Source organism: Ursus americanus, chromosome 6 (genome assembly GCF_024610735.1).
Source record: "Ursus americanus isolate L20-20 chromosome 6, mUrsAme1.1.p, whole genome shotgun sequence".
NCBI lineage: Eukaryota > Metazoa > Chordata > Mammalia > Carnivora > Ursidae > Ursus > Ursus americanus.
In genome coordinates, this window is record NC_142132.1 from 69,219,512 (window position 1) to 69,242,720 (window position 23,209).

Sequence of the window (23,209 nt, forward strand, 5' to 3'; positions counted from 1 at the left end):
TACAAAGAACTTCTCAAACTCAATACACGAGAAACAAATAATCAAATAAAAAAATGGGCAGAAGATATGAACAGACACTTTTTCAACGATGACATACAAATGGCTAACAGACACATGAAAAAATGTTCAATATCATTAGCCATCAGGGAAATTCAAATCAAAACCACATTGAGATACCACCTTATACAAGTTAGAACGGTAAAAATCGACAAGGCAGGAAACAAATGTTGGAGAGGATGTGGAGAAAGGGGATCCCTCTTACACTGTTGGTGGGAATGCAAGTTGGTACAGCCACTCTGGAAAACAGTGTGGAGGTCCCTTAAAAAGTTAAAAATTGAGCTACCCTATGATCCAACCATTGCACTACTGGGTATTTATTCCAAAGATACAGACATAGTGAAGAGAAGGGCCATATGCACCCCAATGTTCATAGCAGCATTGTCCACAATAGCTAAATCGTGGAAGGAGCCGAGATGCCCTTCAACAGATGACTGGATTAAGAAATTGTGGTCCATATATACGATGGAATATTACTCAGCCATCAGAAAGAACGATTTCTCAACACTTGCAGCAACATGGACGGGACTGGAGGAGATTATGCTAAGTGAAATAAGTCAAGCAGAGAAAGACAATTATCATATGGTTTCACTCATTTATGGAACATAAGAAATAGCAGGGAGATCGGTAGGAGAAGGAAGGGAAGAATGAAGGGGGAGTAAACAGAAGGGGGAATGAACCATGAGAGACTATTGACTCTGGGAAACAAACTGAGGGCTTCAGAGGGGAGGGTGGTAGGGGATTGGGCTAAGCCGGTGATGGGTATTAAGGAGGGCACATATTGCATGGTGCACTGGGTGTTATATGCAAACAATGAATCATGGAACACTACATCAAAAACTAAGGATGTACTGTATGGTGACTAACAGAACATAATAAAAAATTATTTTAAAAAAATGATAAAGTAAATATTAAAAAAATAATAAAAAAGAAAGACATAAAATCCAGAAATTATAATTTTTTAAAAGGTGTTTAATAGATAAAAGTAAAAAGCAAGTACACCTTGATAGAAAATATTTTTAACACATATTAAGATCATAATATGAGAGTACCTCCCAAAAATCAGTAAGAGCCTAATAAAAATGGGTAAAGCACATAAATAGGCAGTCAAGTCACAGAAAAAAATATGTGGTCAATAAATATGTAAAATGATCCTTACCCTCACTATTAATAATAGAAATGCAAATGAGAATGAGATAATTTTTCACCCATGAGACCAGAAAAATTAAAGACCGACTCTCCAGCATTAGTGAGGATATGGCAAAACATATTCTCTTGTAGTCTTGGTTAGACTACAAATTGGGGCAGCTTTTTTGGAGAGCCATTTGACAATATCTATAAAAATTACATTTAAACATTTTTTGGGCTATGGAATCATTTTTTTTTTTTGCAAGCAAAACCATTTATTGAATTCTAGCATATAAAATGTAGAGCACAGCTGTTTGGCTGAAGTAGAAGTGGGGGTCCTGTCATGACCCGTCCCACCTGCCCTCATACTGCATCCTTCCCCGTGTCTCACGAGACAATCAACTCAGTCAGAACTGCACGGACATCAGGGCCCGGAACTACTGGACCAGGGCGGTGTGTGAGATCAGTTACCTTTATTAGTCAAAGACTGAAATGAAGGCACGCTGGAGGGTTTTGCTGTGGTGTGGGAACCTTTACCTCTCAGTAAAGGGAACCAGTCCCGCATAATCAAATCTTTCCCTCGAGTACCGAGAATATTATTCCCAGATTTATCTCATCACTATGTTTGGAACGAGCAGAGCTGACATTGAGTATAAGAAAGTGTTTGAAACAAAGAAAATCCCATCAATACAAAGTTTAAAAAAGCAGCTGGTGAGCCTGGTGCTTAATCAAGAAAAAAAATAAATAAAGCAGACCAGGCAAGAAACGCCTGGATCAGGAATAATTGAGCAAGTTCCGCGGAGAGCAAGATTGCAGAAGTCTTTGCAAATAGCTTCGGTGGGAACTGAGAGAATAAATCCTTGAAGCATTTTATCTGCAATCTGTACAGAAAACTCAGAATTTATTTTTTAAAAAAACGAGTTCAAATGGATCAAACAAAAGAGCACCTGCCTGGATGCTATGACCACCTGAAGACTCGTGATTCCAGAATCCTCCGAAGGCCTTCCCCGACTGCATCCCCTCCTTACAGTTCATGAGGGAACTTCCCCTTCCCTGCCTCCACCACCTCATCCTGTTGGTACAAAGCCTTCCCTCGAGCCTCCTGCTAGGCTCTCCGTCAACAGGTTAGGCCCCAGACGACCCGCCCCAGAGGGAACTGCCCAGGTCCGGAGCAGGAGGCTGAGCCAGGCAGGAGAAGCCAGTCAGCTCCTCCCCGGGGCTGTTCCTCGAACAGCTTTTAACTCAGCACCAACAGGGCAAGTCACTTAGCATTCCTCACCTGTGAAGAAAATCGGAATTTGGAGATACGGAGTTGAAAGAGTAGTTGTCACATGTTCTGATGACCTCGGTGCTGACCTTTTCCTCTGAGTGACACAAGGCTACGGCCTCCAGAGAGAAATGAAGAGACGCGCCAACCGCACCACTTCACCCCTTACGGACGCACAACCCATGGTGGCCGATGCCCGACCACAGTGTGCCAGCCCGGCTCCCAGCTGTCCCCTGCAGGGGGGCACTGGGCAACAGTCAGCAAGCCTCCCTGGACGCCCAGGGCTTGTGACGGTTGTTAAACCAATACTCGAGTGGGTTTTGCTCTTCAGAAGCTTATAATCCGGCCTAATAGCACTCACTCCAGTTGAGAATCAAAGAACCTGGTGTCAAGGATACGACACAGGAATCCGGAAGAAAGTGCAAGCAGAGGAGAAACCAGTGAGGGGGACCTACATGGAAGTGCTTTTCGAGCTCTCCAGTTCTCTATGATGCTCAGCCTTGGCCGCACACTGAAATCACCGGGCCGGGGGGGGGCGGTACGTGAGTAATCCTCCTGCTTGCCACCCCCCCAACAGGGTTTCCGATGTCACTGGTCTGGACTAGGGCAGGGCCTGGGCATCCAGATATTTAAAAGCCCCTCAGGAGACTTTAATGTGCACCCATCGAGGTGATCTGGACAGACAAGCAGAATCTAGAACACCTGGCCCCTGGTGCTAAGTAGCAAAGGAGAAGTCTGAAATGGTCAGCGATCCTGGTGATGAGAACATCATCTCATGACAGCAGCTTCAGGGGCGCAGCAGGAGCAGAAGGCAAACTGGCAGTGGGGTGGTGGGGGCTGCTGCACTCAGTGTCATTGGTGACGGAAAGTTCCAGACCTTGTTTGTGAATGCAAGAGAAGACCGCGTGACAGAGGGTGGAGGGTGAAAAGGCCAGGAGAGAATTTAACTTCGTTTTTGTTCTTTAAGAAGAGAAACTTGGCAATATTATTCATCCGTAAGAAGAAGGAAATCCTACCACTTGTGACAACATGGATGGACCTCAAGGGCATTATGCTAAGTGAAGTCCGTCAGAGAGAGGAAGGCAAATACCATATGATCTCACATACAGAGACTCTAAAAAACAAAGCAACAAGGAGAAAACCAAGCTCATAGATACACAAAACAGACTGGTGGGTGCTGGGGTTGGGGGTATGGGGGCAAAAGGCACCAACTTCCAGTCATAGACAAATAAGTTACGGGATGTGATGTTTGGCATCGTGACTCTAGTTAATGATACTGTATCGATTCTTGAATGTTGCTAAGAGAGTAAATCTTAAAAGTTCCCATCACAAGATATAAGGTTTGTAACATAATAAAAATACATATGGTGATTCACATTAACTAGACTTATAGCGGTGATCATTTTGCAATTATACAAATATTGAATCATTATGAAACTAATATAAAGTTATATGTCAATTATAGCTCCACTGTTTAAAAAACGAGAGAAACTTGAGCTATTTACATACAGGGCAGGAAGATCTGGTAGAAAGAGAGCTTGAAAAAACAGCCGAAGGGACAGCCAATTAATCAAAGCCCCACAGAGACAGGGCAGGGTAGTCTAGACTAGAGCACAGATGGGATGCTTTTCTTTCGTGTGGAAAAACAGGGAAAGAGAATGAACCTTTATTTTTTTAAAGATTTATTTATTTGAGAGAGAGAAAGAGAGTGCGAGTACAAGCATGTGGGGGGAGGCAGAGGGAGAGGGAGAGAGAATCTCCAGCAGACTCCACATTGAGCGTGGAGCCCGATGCGGGGCTCGATCCCATGTCCCTGAGATCATGACCTGAGCCAAAAGCAAGAGTTGGACGCTCAACCAACTGAGCCAGTCAGGAGTCCTGGGAACCGACCTTTATTAAGCGTGAATTTTGCTAGAAACCAGGCTAGGTCGTTCCTATAAATGATTTCATTTCATCTTTCCAGCAAATCCACCAGGACCCCTGTAACACAGAAGGCCCTGTACCCAGAATTCTGGGGTTTTCGCTCTTCTGTATTAGTGCCATTTCCAAATGTAGAACTCCCAAAGGTCACAGTGATCCAAAAGCCTCCTTACGGGCCCAACATAATTTATTATGGCAAGAACTACCTACATAAGCAGTCCAACGCTAAAATAAAGAAAATGACTGACAGAAATAGAAAATCTCAGTGTCTGTACCAACTGTTTCTTCACGTACCTGAGAGCCATGTTGTGGGCTGCCGTTCCCAGAGCTCTCCTCCCCAGGATGCACAGGGCAAAGGACAGGGTCACTAAAGGAGAGTCCTCATCGCTGTCCAGGTTCTTGGAGGGCTGAAAGAGCAAGGATGTTCATTCAACTTTCTTAAGGGTTCCATCATGTACCAGCACAGAATCACATCCCAGGGGGCTTTGCAAGTCAGCCATTGTGGTCACTTAGTCCACTAGCATGCCCCAGGGATGGAGAAACTCTCTGATTTCTGAAACACTTTCTCTTGTGGTTGGACATGGGGAAAAAATTGAAACGAGGAAGCTACTTTAGGGGAGAAAAGAGGTGAACATGTGCCTTGCTGACCTAATTCTCTGGAATTTTGAATATGGCGCTTCACAGCTGAAGATGGGCAGAGCATAGATCAAATGAATGCCCACCTTACCACTGTCCAATGCAGGGCAAGGTGTGACCAGCAGGAAGGGAAGGAGTACAGGAATCATGGGCAGGTGAGGGTTTTCTGTTGTCCCTAGAATGAGGAGCCCACTGAATGACCATAAGTCCGCAATCAACAGCTAAATTAAAGAGGTGATCGAAAGTCAGCTTAAAAAGAGGGGTCGGGCGATGCAGAAGAAAGAGTCAAAATATCTTTTGCAAGAAAAATGAAATGATTTCATGGACGAAATGAGGAAAGAAGAGCGCCATCACGGGGATAGCTAGGGAGATCAACAGATTCTTTGAATACCTCAACCACCCCAAGAGGCCAAGCATGGGTTAGGAAATCAGCACAGTCTCCTTGCTGCATCTGGAGAAAGCAGGTTCTGCCACCTGCTCCTCTACAACCCGTTTTCAATCACTCCCGAAAAGGTCGAGGACTTGGGTTAGGGTCATAACTTGGTTTGTCCCCACAAGTCGCAGGATGACATACTTCACTACTGTGGAGTTTGTCTTCAACTTGGATCTACCGTCTCCATCAACGGCATCCTGATCCAGCTTTTCCAACCCCACGGAGAAAAGTCAACCAACTCCCTCCATTTGCTTCCCTCCCCTTTCTCCTCCTCTTGCTCCTCCTCCTTGCCAGCCCTCCTCCTCTTCTTTTGAGAAGCTGTCACTGTCCTTGCTTTCATTTCTAAGAGGCTGCGTTCATCTCCAGAAGTGTCCTCAGCATATGAGCAATGAGGCACAATAGACACAACTTCGGGAGTGGGTCGCGCCATCTTGATTGCTAAACAGATCGGTTCCCTGTCCACGATTCAATACGTCCAGTAACTCCTCCGCATCCCGGCACAGTTACCCTTTGTACAAAAATCTCAAAAAGCAGCTCTACACAAAGAAGTTTCCAGAATTTTAAAGCCATGCCAGAGGCGTAAACTGCACTAACCCTGAGCACAGTATAGAGGGAAATATACCTTCAGGGCTCCTTCACTACCTTCACCAGGGTATGTGAATTCTTTCTTATAATTTCGCTTGTGTTAAATAAACATTTATCCAAATACTAATCTTCTCTCTCCTCTATTTTATTATCATCGACCATACAGTATAAGCAAGAGATGGACTTTATAAAATGCTCCTTGTGTTTTAAATTTAATCCAATGCCTCCAGCCCCCAGCTCCCTGACCTACCTCTTGTCTCTTCCGTGCACAGTACTGAATCCATTCTAGATAAACGTTACAGTAGCTGGCCCGCGTTATCCCCTGGAGACATGGGACGTAGTCATCATCAACGTTAATGTTGAACATGGCAAGGTCACGCTCAATGTAATGCCACTTGGCAAAAGGCTGCAGGGACTTCAGAAGGGATTCGTTTTTGATCCAGGAGAGAAGTTTGGGGGATGTTACCATATAGTATATTATACTCTGCAGAGAGAAAGCAAGATTTGAGCCCTTACAGCCATTCTAAAGACAGAACGACTTTTTATTTATTTTATCTCATAAAATAAATCAATGTTAGGGAAGTATGAGACATGAACTCCCTACACATGGTGTCATTGTATTTCCTGCTAGACTTTTTAAAAGATTTTTTATTCATTTATTTGAGAGAAAGAGAGAGAGAGCGTGCGAGCAAGCATGAGTGTGGGGAGGGGCAGAGGGAGAGGGAGAAGCAGACTCCCTGCTGAGCAGGGAACCAGACTTGAGGGCTCGATCCCAGGACCCCGGGATCATGACCTGAACCAGAGGCAGACGCTTCACTGACTGAGTCGCCCAGGCGACCCTTTCCTGCTAGATTAAATGCATAGAACTCACCTGGGACATTCTAAAATGCCCTCTCTTACGGGTCACCACAGGGATGAGGTAAGAGAGAAGAACAGAATGCTAACAGAATGTACCAGAACAGAAGTTCCGTGGTGAGGAAGGAGAGCCAGCCCGATCCTTTCTGAGAGACACACAAAAGCACCTTGGGTTACTGCAGGTTTCCGTGGCTGATCCAGCCAAAGGAGACTGGGCCAGACCCTCTTCCGGGACCCCAGCCCGGGGGTGTTCAATGAACGAAAACACCAAAGTTCTTACAGAAAGTACTTGTGATGTAGAATTGTGGAAACACACGTGCATGCGTAATCCCGGGTGCCCAGAACAACCCGTGTTTTCCCCTCCATCAGACGCACCACTTAGGGATTCCAGCTGGTGAAAGTGCCACCCTCGGGCCTTCTCAGGCTGAGTCACAGCTTTATTGAAAGCCATCTTGTAGATCGCAAATGAATCCATCCTTCGGAAAGGCTAGCTCCCGGCCCCGAGAAGTCGAAATACAGCGGAGAACGTGAAAATCCAGCTCCAATACGGCCACATCAGCAGCAGATGGGACTACAGTCTTCACTGCACTTTATTACCACGGGCAAATGGACATGGTGCTCAGAACCACTGAGGCTGACAGCTCCCCCCCCCCCCCCCCGCCGCCGGGGGGGCCTGGCTCGCATCTCACCTGAGAATCCCGAGCAACAGGGAGGGGTGGCATTTGGTGCGAGGAGGCAGGGAAGCACACTCTCGTGGCCCCAAACCCTTCATCAGTGGCCTTCTCTGATCGTAGACACACATTCCTCCCAAGGGAGGAGACAGACAGGATCGCGCGCGGCCTGGGCCTGGCCTGGGATCAGGGGGCTGGCACCCGTGACTTGAGGGGGCAAAGACGCTTTTTCAGGCAGCCACCTGCCTGCCTCCTGCTCTTCCCTCCCTTTCGCTGGGACATGAAATCTGGAACACCAAGGTCGGAGGTTGCTGAGGAGTGTCTGGTTTCAGGGTATCTGAGCAGTTTGAGCAGGTGAGTGGAAGGGAACACGTGCTCCCCAGACTGTGGCCAAACAAGGGTAAACGCGTGACTCAGCCGTTCTCCACTGTTCGGCCGGCCGGCAGCCTGGACTTTGGGAAGGCCTATCTTCAGCTCCCCGCAGGTGGCCTGCCTTCTTTGGGGCATCTTCCTTATTGGGCTCCTTAGCCCACCTGCCCCCGAGGTGGGGGAACAGGGGACCCCAAATGACGTCTATGTTTCACACACTCTCCCACTTCTGCACCACTGCACCCAGGACAACCTTGCTGGCCTCGAGAAGTCGCTTCAGGGTAAGGAGGGAGGGGACAGAGAGGCAGGGAAGGAGGACGAGGCCATAGGACGCTGAGTGGGAGGTGGGAAGGACAGAGCGCTAGCACAGCCCACTTCTGTTCATTATTTTGAGGCTTAGAAAGAGCGAGTGAGCATGAAGAACTCACGAGGCCTGGTGTCTCTGCCTCACCTACCCAGGGGCTTGAGGCTCAGGGAGGCCGCAGCAGCAGCTCAGGTGAGGTCTGGAGCAGGGATGAGGCCACAGATGACATTAGGGGCAGGAGAGACAGCTGAGTCTAATGTTCAGAAAGGTCAATTGTGACTCTGGAGGGTTTTCTATTGTCTACCTGCTGGCAGGATAATTTCAAGCTTCTAGGAGGCAGTGTAAGCAGTTGACCCAGAGTTACAAGCAGAAGGGGATCCGTGGCCGTGGCCAAAGGCACAGCGTCTCTTCTGACAACTACAAAGGCCACAAAGAAACTGGGTCTGCGTGAACATCTGGTTTTAGCAAACATCTGGTCTGGTTCCCCCCAGTACGTCCTAATCCCACGCACCAGCTAGGAACAACAAACAACGCTTGAAGGACGAAGGACGTTTACCTTTCCACTCACTTCTAGGGGGGAATGAAAATAACCCCCTTAACTGATGAAGTCAGAATAGTTAACGAGCACTTCGAATCCCAGAGGCTAAAACTTCCTCCCCTAGGTCTGGCAAAATCTTGCAGTGTCGACTTCTGAGCGCACCCCCAGCTCGGCTCCCCCCAACCCCCCACCCCCCACCCCCAGTGAGTGAGGAGAATCCGTTCCTCTCGCCCAGAGAACACAGAACAGGCCCAATCCCTGCAAGCCATGCCCCGTTTCCACTTGATTTAGGCAGAAATTCTGTCAGGGAGACAGAGTCAATGAACAATGCGAAATCCTTCAGAGTCTGTCAGGATGAAATGGGTACAACACTAAGTACAACTGGTGAGGGAGGACGGGGAAAAGGAATTGATGGCATAGAACCTGACCCATGTTGAACGCAAGACCTCTCCCGAATTAATTCGCCGTATCTGGCTCCTCCAGCAGGGATTCTCCCGGTTTCTCGTCAGTGTACTCTATCAGCGCGTTCTAGGAGAGGGGCCCTGGCGGGCAGCCCCGCGTGTCGGGTTTCGCGCTCCCCTTTCTGCAAGGCAAGCGATAAGCCCCTCTCCTTTCTGAAAGGCTTGGACAGGAACAATGGCAGCGGAAAACCCAGCCCTCGCCGAAAGCTGATTTCTTGACGGCTAAGAGGGTTTTGAGCACTAATAAATGGAGGGGAAGGGGGGGACGCACCAGGGAAAACCTCCAGTCATCAGGAAGGAAACGATTTCAAATATATTCATAGAGGGTGGCGGAACTGACCCAGTTTATTAGGAGATTAAAAAAAAAAATCCTTTTGTGTAATGGAATTATTCCAAGCTTTTCTTCCTTTTTGATTTGCCTGCCCAATAAAAATAATAATAGCAATGATACAAAGAATGAAACCGAGCTCTTGAAACTTGAAGCCATCCAGGACCACGAAGGGGATTTCGTTCACCACGTCACCAAGGCCAAAGAAGAAAACACTCGTTAGTTTTTACCCTAAAACGCTGCCTCTCCTGTTCTAATAGCCGCTCGGCACTCCTGACATTTTCTTTTACTCCATGGGGGAGTAAGCGCAAGTTCTGAGTACCCGTCACCAAAGGGCGGGCAAGCACTGAGTGCTGTACTGAGAGAAAGCCTCGCGTGAACAGTCCCATCGGTGTTGATGTGAATTAAGGAGGCGCCGTGAGGCCCCATCTGCCCCCACATCTCAGCCCCTCCTGAGCACTGATTTGGAATTTAAGAGAATTCTGTTTCTATTGAGCACAAGTTTGTCTGTAGTCGTTCCCAAGACTCATTGTGTATTAAATCACTTAGGAAACTAATTTAAAAACACAGGTCCTAGGGCCCCTCCCCAGGCCCTCAGAATCAGGATTTCTGGGTAGGACATGCACATCCATAATTAGCTGGCTTATTCAGGGAGTGTGATGTCACGGGGCTGCCCCCAGCTCGTGAGAAGCCCCCACCAGGTAACAAACCATTGTACTGTGGGCCTCTCTCACCCCACCAGAAACTCTCATGTTGGCATCGCCCCCCTTTCTTGGAAAGCAGAGTTAAGGGCATTGTTCTCCCACAAACTACATATTAGCTGGCAGGTCCCAGGGCGGGGGCTCTGCCATTTGCACCTTATCCTGGACTTGTTTATCAGATTGCGAATTGCCATTTTAGAAAACATACAGGGAATTGGGAAGCATGTTTTTTGGAGTTAGGAGAGGAGGAAAGTGAATATCGATTCACTTACTAGTTCAAGGGAGGGAAGCATCAAAAAGCAGGAGTGGTGCCCCAAGGCCTCAGGAAAAGCTGAGAGAGTGAACACGGAAAAGGTATCCCATCCCTCCCCCCCCCCCCCCCCCCCCCGCTCATGGTAACTTGCTGTGGCTTCATCCCATGAACCGGGTCTGCCCATGAGCCTGGCTCATGGAAAGGCTGTTGATGGGGAGCTCCCGATTCACAGAGATGTAGCTCAGTATTGATCCCCATTCTCAACACGAATGCCCACAGCAGGTGGCTCAGACTCTCGCTGACATCTGAATCTCCTCTGCCCAGACCCAGGATCCACATTACTTTTGTTTGTTCAGTCCAAAAAATGCACTGGACACTGCCCTATGCAAGTCCTCACACTGAATTCTGGGGATCCAAAGAGGAGTCAGATGTGTGCAGCTAACGTGCTTAGGGAGTTGCTGGAAGGTGAAGTAGAAAAGATTTCAGAGCAAGGTGAGGTCGGTGTCGGCAGGGGCCCCAGGCTAGCTTGTGCACATGCGGAGTGAGGAGAGAGGAGCAGGAGGAGGATGCTTGGCCGGGGTGGGGGTGGGGAGCACAGGGAATGTGTGTGCAAAGAGGGGGGCCTGGGGGCAGGGTGGAAACTCCACCGGAAACAACAGTGAGGGCTCTAGACAGTTTCTATCTGGGTTCCAGGCTGCCAGAACGCATGTTCCCCACTCCCTCACAGCTGGCATGGACAGGACAAGCTTCTGGCCACAGGGATACAACAGGAACATACTATGGAAGCTTCTAGGAGCCTTTCTCGGGGACCATGGGTGCATGCCCTTGTTCTGCATTTCCTCTGTCCTCTCCTCCATCCATTCAAGCTTCCATCTTGGAACAGGAAGGTGGGGGAGCCACTAAAAATGGTGGAGCGGGCGGCTGGAAGGGACCTGGGTGCCTAGGACTTCCTGCGACGGAGCTATCAGCCCATTCTTCATTTATGTGTGAGAGAAACACACTTCTCACATGAGCATACCACAGTTCTTTCACGACCCACTGCCAGATTGATTGCCAGTTGATACACTGAGTTTCCTAGGATTGACTCTGCAGGAAAAACTTCTTGCGGCCTAGTTTACAAGGCCAAGGGAGCGAACTGTGCAGTTAGGAGGCAGGAGCTCACCACTCCCTGATTTGCTTTCCAAATCTTCCCCAGTGTATGGAAGGCTGGGCCAAACACCGACAGTTTTGTGTGAGGTATGGATGGAAACTTCTGCGCCCCTTCAGTACGCGTGAAGGTGGCGAGGACGACCCACTAAATCTGTTTTAAATAGTCTGCCCAGAAAAGCGTATCATGAACATTCCTCGTAAAAACTGCCCTGGGATGTGATAATTAAGGGTTATTTAACCTTCTGACTTTCCGCAGTCTGTCTTCTATTTCCTGTCAACTTTAGCAGTATTGGGGCACACGTGGGGCTCTCCTAAGTAGCTATTCCAAATTTCTAAACATCTTCCTTCTCAGTTGGTGGAAACCTCTGAAATTTCAGGCACCCGTGTTATCCTTCTGTTTTGTATTTCCTCATTTCTGCTGGACCCCCTCTCTCAGCCTCAGCTGGCATGGAGCCTGGGGTCTCAGACGGATGAGCGTCCTCATTGTAAGTGGCATTAAAATGGGGGCCCCTCTGAGGGCCAGGCTCCAGGGCTCCCCCATGCAAAGTGCCAGCAAAAGACGTCCTCAGCCACGACTGCTCCCACTTGTCCCTCTTCCTTTAGAAAACTCCGTCACCCCACTGGCCCTCTGCACCCTCGCTCTACGCTCACATTAGTTCTCTGGGAGACTTAACTCCAAACAGGGACATTTTCTGAGGTTGAATAGGTTGGACAGACATGGATACTGAGCAACGGGAAAAATATCTTCTTAGTTCCCACACGAGTGAGGAGGAAAGGCTGTGTCATAACGAATCCTAATTGGACCATTTCGCTCTATTTTTGAGTTTTCATTTTAAGCTTAAAAAATAATTCTGGTTCTAAAGCGCAAACAGCAGAGCATCTAAATTGATACTTATAACGCGTCGACACGGAGGCTTGGGGAGGTTTTCAGGACGTTGCCATGTATCATCACCATGCTCACTATAGCTCGGCTGGGGTAGAAGTGAAGAAACAGATCTGGGTAAGAAAAGGAATTGCTTATTGGTGCCCAGGCTTAGACTGTGACTCAGGCCAGGAACTCCTGCGGAAACCAAAGCCCTTGAGGATTTTTCGCAAAACCAGTGGTTCCCAAACCTAGTGGGGACTCAGATTCAGAAGATGAGGAGAAGCTTCAGAATCTAGCTTTTTGCAAAGCTCTGCAGGAGCCCCTCGAGCCAGGCCAGAACTACGACTCAGACACGTGTCTGGGGCCCCGGGGCAGCGATACCTTGACATAGTAGCGGATGAGGACCCTTCGGAGGTCAAACACCTGGAGCATGGTGGCCGCGTTGTTGTCGATAATGCTGTAGCCCTCCAGGATGTACTGAGTCCGCGTGATCTCCCAGGTGAGCCAGCGCAGGTGAAATGCGGCGTTGCAGGACAGCAGGTGTGGCAGGTGGCCCGGTTTGCAGCAGCAACAGCCTCTGTCCTCCTCATCGCCTTCCATGATGGCCTCGACCTCCCTCTGCTGGCAGTAGGTTCCTGGCAGAGTACAAACACGACGGAAGTTACACAAGGAGTCACTGGGTCACCTCTGGTCAGAATGGACTTTTCCCTTTGCCTCCATTAGAGGGGAAGATGCTGGAGAAAGTCTGGGAATCAGGAGTAGTGTTGGATTCTTTAATTCCCACATGAGTCACAGTGTTCATCATCACCAATTCTTTTCTTCATGCGTATTCATTCTGACTGTCGCCTCCTCCCCATTTTTTGTGTGTGTGTTAGAGCAGACAGACTTTCCTGGTGCTCATGGACACCAATGGTGGAAATGCGGGATGGTTATACCCTTGAGTTCCTTTTTCCAGAAACCTGCAGGTCGCAACTGAGCACACAGGAGGCTAAGGTGGCAGGGGGAGATGTCTGAGAGTATGTAGGTGCATGCTGAAGTGTTTTCAGGAAGGAACGCTCCCTGCTTCTTTCCCTGGAAGAGCTGCCTTGCCAAACAATCAGGGCATACCATGCATGCTACCTTGCCTCGCATGCCACCTCACTTCGCGTGGCTGAGAGCAGGATGCGGGGGGGCCCTGAGTACATTTGCAAAGGAGTTCAGTCCAAAAGCAGGAGATTATGGGTGTCAACCATAAATGAGTTGACAGCCTATCTTCCTCAACATCTTTGTCAATGATTTGAAGGAAAGCGTTTACAGTATGCCAATGACATGTGTTACTGGTACCGCCCGCAATGCAGAGCTGTGACCTAAAATTATCTCCACAGACGGCATGGTGGACTGAAAGTGATATCCTGGAAGTTAATAGGAATAAATGGAATAGCCTGCATCTAGTTTCAAAAAACCAGCCACACGATTTGTGAGTGTCTAGTAGCATATTTAGCAAATACTTCAGTAGTTTCACTGATCATATGTATGAACCAGAAGTAGGAAAAGGGAAAGATGCTACTCGGAATGGGTTGAGGAGCCCTTGGATGTTTTTAGCCGAGTAGAAATGTGGTCTGATTTATGTTGTAGGAGATTGTGCTGGCTGCTATTCAGAGAATGGACAGTAGAGGAAGCAGGGGTGGGAGCCAAGGCATCGGTTACGAGGCTGTTAGTTAACACAGATGAGACAGCGGTGATTGGGACAAAGGCCATTGGGGAGGTATGGAGAAGTGATTAGATTCTGGATCTCTCTGAAGGCAGTCTGATAGGATTTGTGAACCAATTTGGATATGAGACATTGAAAAGATGTATGAAGAATGGTGTGAAGTGTTCTGACCTGAGCAAGGTGAAAAGTGAACTTATCATTCACAGAGGAGGGAAAGATTGCAGGGGGAACAGCCTCTGGTTGGGCAGATGGAACGATCAGGAATTTTCTTTTGCCTATGTGAAGTTTTAGCTGTTCGCTATTAATCAAAATGGAGATGTCAAGCTGACAGTCGGATGAAGAAATCCAGAGTTCAGGAGAAAGGTTTGGGCAGAGATTCATGACATCTGAGAGAATTATCAGGATAGAGGGGCTATTCAAAATCATCTGCGGAGAGACGACAGGTCTGAGAGCTGAGCTCTGAGCATTCCACTCAGAGGCTGGGGACGTGAGGTGCTACCAACAAAAGGACTGAAGAGAAGTGGCCTGTGGGGTCAGAAGAAAACCAGAAAATAGCAAAAGCAAGTTAAAAAGGAAAATAAAGAGTTTCAAGGAAGAGGGAATATCAGCTATGTTAAAAGAAGCTTATAGGTCAAATTACATGAGGAATTAACTGTTAGATTTGACAATACAGATAATCTTTGTTTCCGTGTCATGATGGGTGGGGGAGGGGTTGCCCACTTGGAGCGAATTCACCCAGTGGGAGAGCAAAAAGCAAGGACAGTTAGTGTAGGCAACAATTCTGAGGAGTTTACAAATCCTTAGGACTTATTATATTTTTTACACTTAGGTTAGAATGCTTGATGTTGTCCCACAGATCACTGGGTTTCTGTGTATTTTCTTTAAACTTTTTATTATTTGCATCAGTTTGAATAGTTTCTATTGCCTTGTCTTCAAATCCACTGATCTTTTCTTCTATCCTCTAATGTATGCTCTAAATGTTTCATTCATTTTTAGAGTTTCTTTTTCCTACTGATAGTCTCCATCAGATCGTTCATTATGATAATTTTTCCTCTGACTTCCTAAACATATTAATAACTGTCTGAAACTTCTTTTCTGTTACCTCCAACATCTTTGGGTGCGTTTCTCTTTATTGTTTTCTTTTCTTGGTTATGGGATCACTTTTTTCAGCTTCTTTTCATATCTAGAAACTTTGATCGTATACTGAATATTGCTGATGTTACAGTGTTGACAGTCTGGACTTTTTGTTGGTCTTCTTTGAGAGAGAGTTATGTTCTGTGAAGTAGTTAATTTGCATATCAGCTTATCAGCTTGATCCTTTGAAACTTGTTTTTAATCTTTGAGAGTGTCTAGAGTAGACCTCTAGGGTGATGGTATCTCTAGTCCTAAAGCTTGGGCTTTCTGGGGTCTTGGCTGAATTCCTGGGAGGTTCAACAAGGTGTCTCCACTGGATCACTGGAATTTCTACATCTTGGGACTGTTCAGCCTCCATATTCTCCAGTTAGCTCACATCTCCCCAGTTACTTTTCTCTGCCAGGATTCGCCTCTAACATTCAGCAGGTTAACAGTCAATCAATCACTGAAGAGGATCCCTGTACACATTTCTGCAGGACCTTCTCTGTGAAATTCACTCCTATCTGCTATTCCGACCCACAGACTCAGCTATATTAGCGGTCCAGAACTCTGATTTTGCCTCCGTAGCTCAGTGAGGCAACTATATTCTGTTTGGATGCCACCTCCCCCTACTACATATAGGAAAGGGCCTCCAGGAAGAGAGCAAAGGTAATTATTATGGAGCTTGCTTTGTGTGTCTCCTTTCTCTCAATGGACACAGCCTCACACTGTCTGTTCAATATCTGAAAGCAGTTGATGAATATATTTTTCCCAGTTTTAGAATTGCTTATGGCAGGAAGGATAGTCCAGTACCGGTTACTCAATCATGGCCAAAAGGGTAACTCTCTGAATCCTTCGACATGTCTTTTGAGACTTAATTCAAACACAAAAACTGTCCCTACATCCATTTCCATACCATTCACTTTTTCCAAGATCCCACATCATTATTCCCAGTGCCTGGTACTTAGTGGATGCTAACAAAGTGGTTGGTGGGATGCCTGAATGAATGACTGAATGAAAAAATGAAAGAAAGATGTTAATCCAGGTAACTGCATGCATGGCAACGGATGCCCTATTGAGAAAACGCACAGCGGATTACATTATGCATGTGGCAGATAAAATCACTGTTGGTACTAAGCTTCTCTAAGAGTACAAATGAGATGGTCATAATGGGTCAGAGATGGAAAACTACAACCTTCAATAATAATGTACACACAGAACTGTTAGGATAACAGGCAATGAAATAGGAGTTGACCAGGAAGGGGGAACACAAGCAGGTTGTGTAACATCAAGTGTAACAGATCTTGTCTTTCCTGAAAACTTCACTGCTTTGGGTCTTAGCTGAAAGCACTCTTTTTTGAGGCATTTCAAGGGTCTCTTAGCTCATTCTGCAAGATAAAACTGGTAGAGATGTACAGAAAGACATACATGAACGATAAGCAGTGAGTAATTCAGACTGCACACTCTGGGGCTTCCAGAGTGAGCAATGACCATGATGTCCTAACCGATCCTCCCACTGAGACCCTAGGACTGCAGGCACTAGACTCTGGGGGTGGGAGTGTCTCATCCCACCAAATGGCACACTAGCTACACTGGTGTTCTGCCAGTAAGGAATAGAATTCAGCAAGAAACTCTCTTTCAATGAAGAAGTGAGGCAATTCTTAGACTAGACAAGGAAGAAGCAGAGAGGAGGACTTTCACCTCAAATAGCTTAGCAAAACTGGTTGAATGACATGTCTCAAAAATCTGCATTTCTTTACAATTTCTCTCTCCATATTTCTCCAAGCAGGCCTGGCATTTATCATGTGGGGCTGAATGTCAGGGTTGGTTGGTTTCCCTCTTACATCAAACAAACTGGAAGGTGTGTGTGTGTGTGTGTGTGTATGTGTGTGTGTGTGCGTGCACACACAATCCAATGCAGAGTTTAGATTCCCACCACGTGAATGAGACAAGTAAAACCGCACACCATGAAGAATGACATGGACGAAAGGACAGGTGAGGACACAGTGCCCCGTGAAGGACCGCCATTCGACAGAGACATCATAACTGCTGTGGGCTTTTAATAAACACTCAGTGAAGGTAGGTCTCAGCACCTTCACTTAGGAGCAAAAGATGCAGAGTCAGGATCACAGGGTAAAAGAAGATGAAAATAACGCAGTCACTGCTGTTCAGGCACTAATTTGTTGCTCATGTGCAAGTCAAGACCATAGTCTTCTCGGAGAGGTTCACGGGGTTTCGAGCATTCCCTCCAAAGGGAACACCGGAGGCCCGCTGTCCCCACACCGTGACCTCTCACACCGTCGGTGTCAATGGATGACGAGCTGGCTGGCTGTTTCTGTCTGGTGTTTCCACTGAAACTGACTCTTGGCACCTTTTGTGTCGCCGTGTTCTCATGGTCTAAGTCAGCGGGCCCTACGAAGGCATTCGGGAAATAATTTTTGAATTATTTTGAGAGTCTCTTAGGGTCTTAGTTCTGACAGATGAGAATGCCTAATTAAAGCAGTAGGAATTAATGTTTTGAACCGAAGATGTATCTAGTAGATCCCAGATGTGTGCCACACAGGATGCGTATCCATTTCCTGAGTGTGGCTACCATGAGGGGCGGCCATTCCTGGCGTACCTGGCAGCTCTCCTGACCACCGACCCTTTCTTCCTCTCATCACCGGTTCCCCAAACAGCGAGCACTGCTCCGCTTCAAGTGCTGCTTGCTGTATCTACCAGCGACAGGCCAGGCCTGGCTTATTTATTCACACTTATTTCCCAAGAGGAATGAAGTCAACTTAAAAAGGCATGCACAGTACAATGGCAAATGATAAAATTTAAGTAAAAATGGGGATAAGAAAAAATATGATGAAGCCAGAATAATGTCAAGAGACCCTCACTGCCTTCTGGGATGCCCTATCTAGTTACTAAAGGTGGGTCACAGATTGCGTGGGGGCTTTCTAGAAGCCAACGTGCAAAAAGAACTTGTGTCCTTAAGACAACAACAAAATAATTCCTTGCAAGGGTCATAGCTATTTCTAGCAAAGACGCCAGAAAGATAATATTCCCAGGACCCTAATAAAAGGAATATTGTGCAATACGGTGAACACCATCCTTAACAGCATTGCCCAGAGAGTACAGACAGAAGCTTCCACGAGCTGGTCTAATATGAACAAAGTGCAATAAAGAACAAGGCTCTCTGTAGGTGGCCAAGACGATTCAGTTTTAAGGATGTGGTTATCGCGCGTCTGCCAAGGGCCGGTTGTAGAAACCGTTGAGGACAGGAGAACTTCAGCCCTTGGAGGAAATCCTTGCTACAGATTGTTCTGTGCCCCCCCCGTTCTGCGAATTACGGTGTACTGAGCAGCAGTGAATTTTAACGTGCTCGTCCCTGACAAGCCCAGGAACGTAGATCCTCTGTGTGGCTGTTAGCGCAGGCATCCTGCTTTCATGGTCAGCCAGGCCGGAGGCAGAGCTGACACTCTCTTGGGGAAGCCGGGAAGCCAAAGAGAGCGGTTGCCTGAACAGAAGGTCCGGTAACCGAAACTCAACCCAAGGTGTCCCCCGTTCCATTCCAAACAGCCCCGTGGGGGAGGAGGCATCCAGGCTGGGAAGCCTGGGCCCGAGGAGACAGGACTCAGGGGGTGACTGGAGTGGACACTTGACTCCCACGGAGGCACTTGAACTTGATTTTGTAGGTAACAGACAGGGAGTCAGGATGTTTGAGTCTTAAGGAAACACGAGGGTTGCAGTTAAGAATTAGTCCCCTGCAGCTTTGGGGCGCAAAGAAGAGGCCAGTGAGGGGAAGTCAGCCACCCACGGTCCCACGGCAGGTGAAAAGTGGTGGGGACGGGAACTAGGGCTGTTTACCAAGAGATCGGAAGACATGGAGGAGACGCCGGGCCATTATGTGATGGGGACTTCAAAGGGACACATTAAAAATGGTCCCCTGCAGCAGGAAGGCTTCGCTGAAGGACAATGTCAGCTCGCTTTACAACCTTCCAGCGAGAACACACACGATAAAGCCGAATTGCATGACATATTGTAAAGATCGGGCCTCTCGACCCTCCAATTTTCCTCCTTTTCTGACATGTGTATTTTGAGAAACACTGCTCAGGTGCCCCAAAGAATCTAACTGGATTCCAAGGAAAACCCCACATATCATCATTACTACGTGTAGAGTTCTCCAGGAACAACGTTTTCAAATGACTTCACTGGACATTTATCTGAGCTGAGTTTCCATATGGTCATGCCTTCCTGGGCCCAGCGGGCCAGACACTGGGCTGGAGTTTCTCAGGTGCTAAGCAACAAGGTCACCAGGAGGGGACGGATAGGAGAGAATCAGTCCCTGGCCATGGAGTGGATTGTAATTAGGCAAAGATCTGATCTGGCCAGTGCTTTCCAAGCTCAGGTGGGACTTAGAGACACACACTTCAGGCTATGTGTGGATTTTATAAATCGTATTCCCTTTTGAGGTCACAGTTAAGGTCGTTCCTGAATTGCCTAGGGCCACAAAAGGAGGAGGCCACCAGATATGGCCAAAGCTAAGCTCAGAGCAGTTCACGTTCACGAACGTTTGAACCTCACATACGCGTGTTACGTGTTGGAGACACGGCAGAGGTGTGAGATAGAGCCTGGCCCCAGCCAGCTCTCGTTGGAGAAGTGTCCCCCCAGTGAGCTTCTCGAATGGTGCCGGACAGAGAATGATAGACATGCTAACGGGAGGAATGAAACTAGCATTGCCTCTTGCCAGCTGGTTCCATCAAGGGCCGTTCTTGGCCAGATGAAATAATAGCAGAGAAGACTTCTTAAGGTTTCTGAATCATGCTCATTTTCAGGAAAGTCACAGTGTGATTCGCTCCCTACCCCGCAAACCTCTTCTATAGTTTTAAAGTCACCGAGATGCCTTTCTCCGCCCCTCCTCACCCTGCACTACTCTCTGGGACAGAATCCTGGAACAGGAGCTGAAAGGTCGAGGCTGGTCATCTATCCCCAGCTACTCGCCCCGGGAGAAGGCTTCTTTATCTGCTAGACCTCACCAGATTTAATTTCTGGGAAGAAAAAATTATTCTAACAAGAATATGTTTATATGTAAAGCTGTCCTATTACACATCCCATTTCCTGCTGGCTAAACATCCATTTGACCATCACCCCCTTGAAATTAATCCGAACTTAAAGATGGAGAAAAAGATTGCAAAGAATATGTGACACGACCGAGGTCACGGAGCAGAAGGAAGTCAAGGAGTAGGATTGGTCTATTGAGACACTGAATGAGTTTAGTTCTTTATTATTTTACTGGATAATTTCTCCCTCAGTCCCAAGTTCCAGGCCTTCGGCAGCATTGGACTCATGCACCTTTCAAGTATCACGGGGAGAATCTAGGAGAAGTGCATTGGCCCAGTGCGCAGGAGGGGGAAAAATATGTTAGAATAATTTATACACGTGTGATTTTGTGGGCACAGCAGAAGTTTTTACTGTAACCTTTTCTATTCTGAGGAGACTCAATTTGTTTTAAGACATATCCCTATGAATAAAAATCCTCTAATGTCCTGTTTGGCAGGCTGGATTTTAAATGTGGCAAAATACCTTTCTGTGAAACAGCGTTGTTTTTTCTCGGAGGATTTTTATTTCAAAACCTCATGTATTTATGTCATATCAATCAACTTGAAAAACGGTATCTCAGATAGCATCTCATTTCTCCCACACATTAACCTGCTGATGCAGGTGTCATTTCTCCTATTATAAATGAGGACACTGAGTCTCAAGCAACTTCTCTGGTAGAGGGGTCTGGTCTTTTGAATTTAAAATCAGTATTTTCCCCTTATCATACACTGTCTAGTAAGACTTCACAAATTATAAGCAAAAGTTCTCTGAATTTACTTTTCTCCACCAGCCCCTAGGAGAATATCAAAAGAACCAAGTCACTTCGTGTACACGGCAACTTATATTGGGCAGGTTTGAAGCTTAGGTGTAAGAAACACTGAATATATAGCAATTATCTCTGCGAATGCTATGGTTTTCTCCCCCTCCTGCCCCACTCACAGATGAGAAAAACCAACACACTCAACTTTACCCAGAAGACTCAAATACTTTCTCACTCATATTTAACTCGAAGTTGTCTTATTTTACTTTTCTCCAACAGACTTATTTTTGAATGTTGTTAAAATATGCAGACTCTGTGAACGTTCAATAGGAAAGCCCCTCTCCTTCCCAGACTGGCTATCTAGACAAGTGTGGCTTTGTCTCTCTCACGAACGTGTCACAGAGTTTGAAACGAAGAAGAATATGTGTTTAGGAATTCTGAATGGAGAACCTATAATTTTATGGGTAAAGTTTGGACCCGAGGGATTTAACCGATTACTCGAGCCAGGTAGACGTAGGAACTCAGGACTCGCTAATGACTTGAATGTTGCCATAAAGAAGAAAGAATTCTAGATAGTTTCAAGATTAGTGGGACAGCTATGGCTCTCCGTGGATTTGCCAGTTAGGAGAAAGGTTTGGGTTGGATTCACTTTAGATAAGATTAGTGACACAGATATTTTAAAAATGTCCCCACAGGCGGGTGATTATGGGGTGTTAGCCAAACTATGAGACAGCTGAGAACATTTCACACAAACAGGCATATCAATCCCATTTTTGATGTTTTCCAGATCCGCTGGTAATGTGTGGCTACGTCCTGATAACGTGCCTTAGCTTCCCACGTTCATTCTGCAAGAGCCTTCCAGGTTTCACAGTTGCTAAGGCAGTTGGTCATTCAAGCAACTGAGTGGTGATGCCATCTTAATATTTAAGAGCACTTTCAGGTAAAGCTTTTAAGTTTCAACAACCAGAGAGACTTTTAAAAAATGGTTGCTTATTCTTTTCTTTCCCCTTCCTCCCTCTGTTCCTCCCTCTGTTCCTCCCTTCCTTCCTTCCTTCCTTCCTTCCTTCCTTCCTTCCTTCCTTCCTTCCTTCCCCCCTCCCTACCTCCCTCCCTCCTCTCCCACTCCCTTCAGTCCCTCCAAGGCAGTGTGGCATACTGCAAAGGTCATGGACTTCGGGGACATCCACATCCATGTGTTTACCCCTCCTCCACCACTGGGGACTATGAAGCCTGGAGCAACTTACTGAACCTCATTCCCCCAATATTTTTATGTCTCCAATAGGGATAATAACACTCGCTCACTTTATAGAGTTATTATGAGGAATATTCTAGAATATTATGAAGACTATAATTAAACTGCTTAGTATGGTACTTGGCAAAGAATTGATGCTCAGGAAACCTTAGACGGCTTCTACTTTCTCCCTCAACCGGTATGTACTGGTCATCCTGCGTGAGCCAGTCAACACCCTTGGGGGAGGGACATGAATGAAGCAAGGAGTATCAGCCTTTGAGAGCCTCACAGTCCAACAGCACTGGGTTGAATCAATATTTCACAGCCTGCATGAGTAAAGAACTGCATCTATAAACTTCGCAAGAATACTGAAAATAGGCTTTGGTTTTTAAATTGTGACCTATGTTTTTATTATCAAGAAACATTTATTGACCACCCACCACATGTGGCCACGTGGCCAACAGCATGGTCACATCCTGATCCCCAAGATTCATGATCTAGATATACGAGGTCCTTAAAAAACCCCATAATTTTCATCACGACTTTGTTCTAAATAGGAGGACAAAGTAATCTATATTGGTTTGGATTTCTTGTTTGAGCTACTGTATAAGCAAACAGTGGAAGTATTTGACCCCATGGGAATGCATATACAAAAGAAAACATATATAAATGCAGTACCATTCACTGTAAAGAAATATTGAGAAAAGAATAAATTGTCAGAAAACTGTAGTTAGATAGCTAATAGAAAAGGTTAATGTCCACATAACATCATTCATTTCTGATAGGGGTTTCCCAAAACCCCACTTTATC

At 46.7% G+C, this 23,209-nt stretch overlaps 1 protein-coding gene across 1 annotated transcript in view; it reads right to left on the reverse strand.

The window, feature by feature from the left end:
* PCNX2 (pecanex 2) overlaps positions 1–23,209 on the reverse strand; it is a 293,441-nt gene that overhangs the window by 23,686 nt on the left and 246,546 nt on the right. The window contains exons 26-28 of the mRNA XM_045783277.2: positions 12,902–13,155; positions 6,277–6,510; positions 4,667–4,779 (exon numbers count right to left, since the gene is read on the reverse strand). Coding sequence (XP_045639233.2) covers positions 4,667–4,779; positions 6,277–6,510; positions 12,902–13,155 — 601 coding nt within the window. The remainder of the gene's footprint in view (positions 1–4,666; positions 4,780–6,276; positions 6,511–12,901; positions 13,156–23,209) is intronic.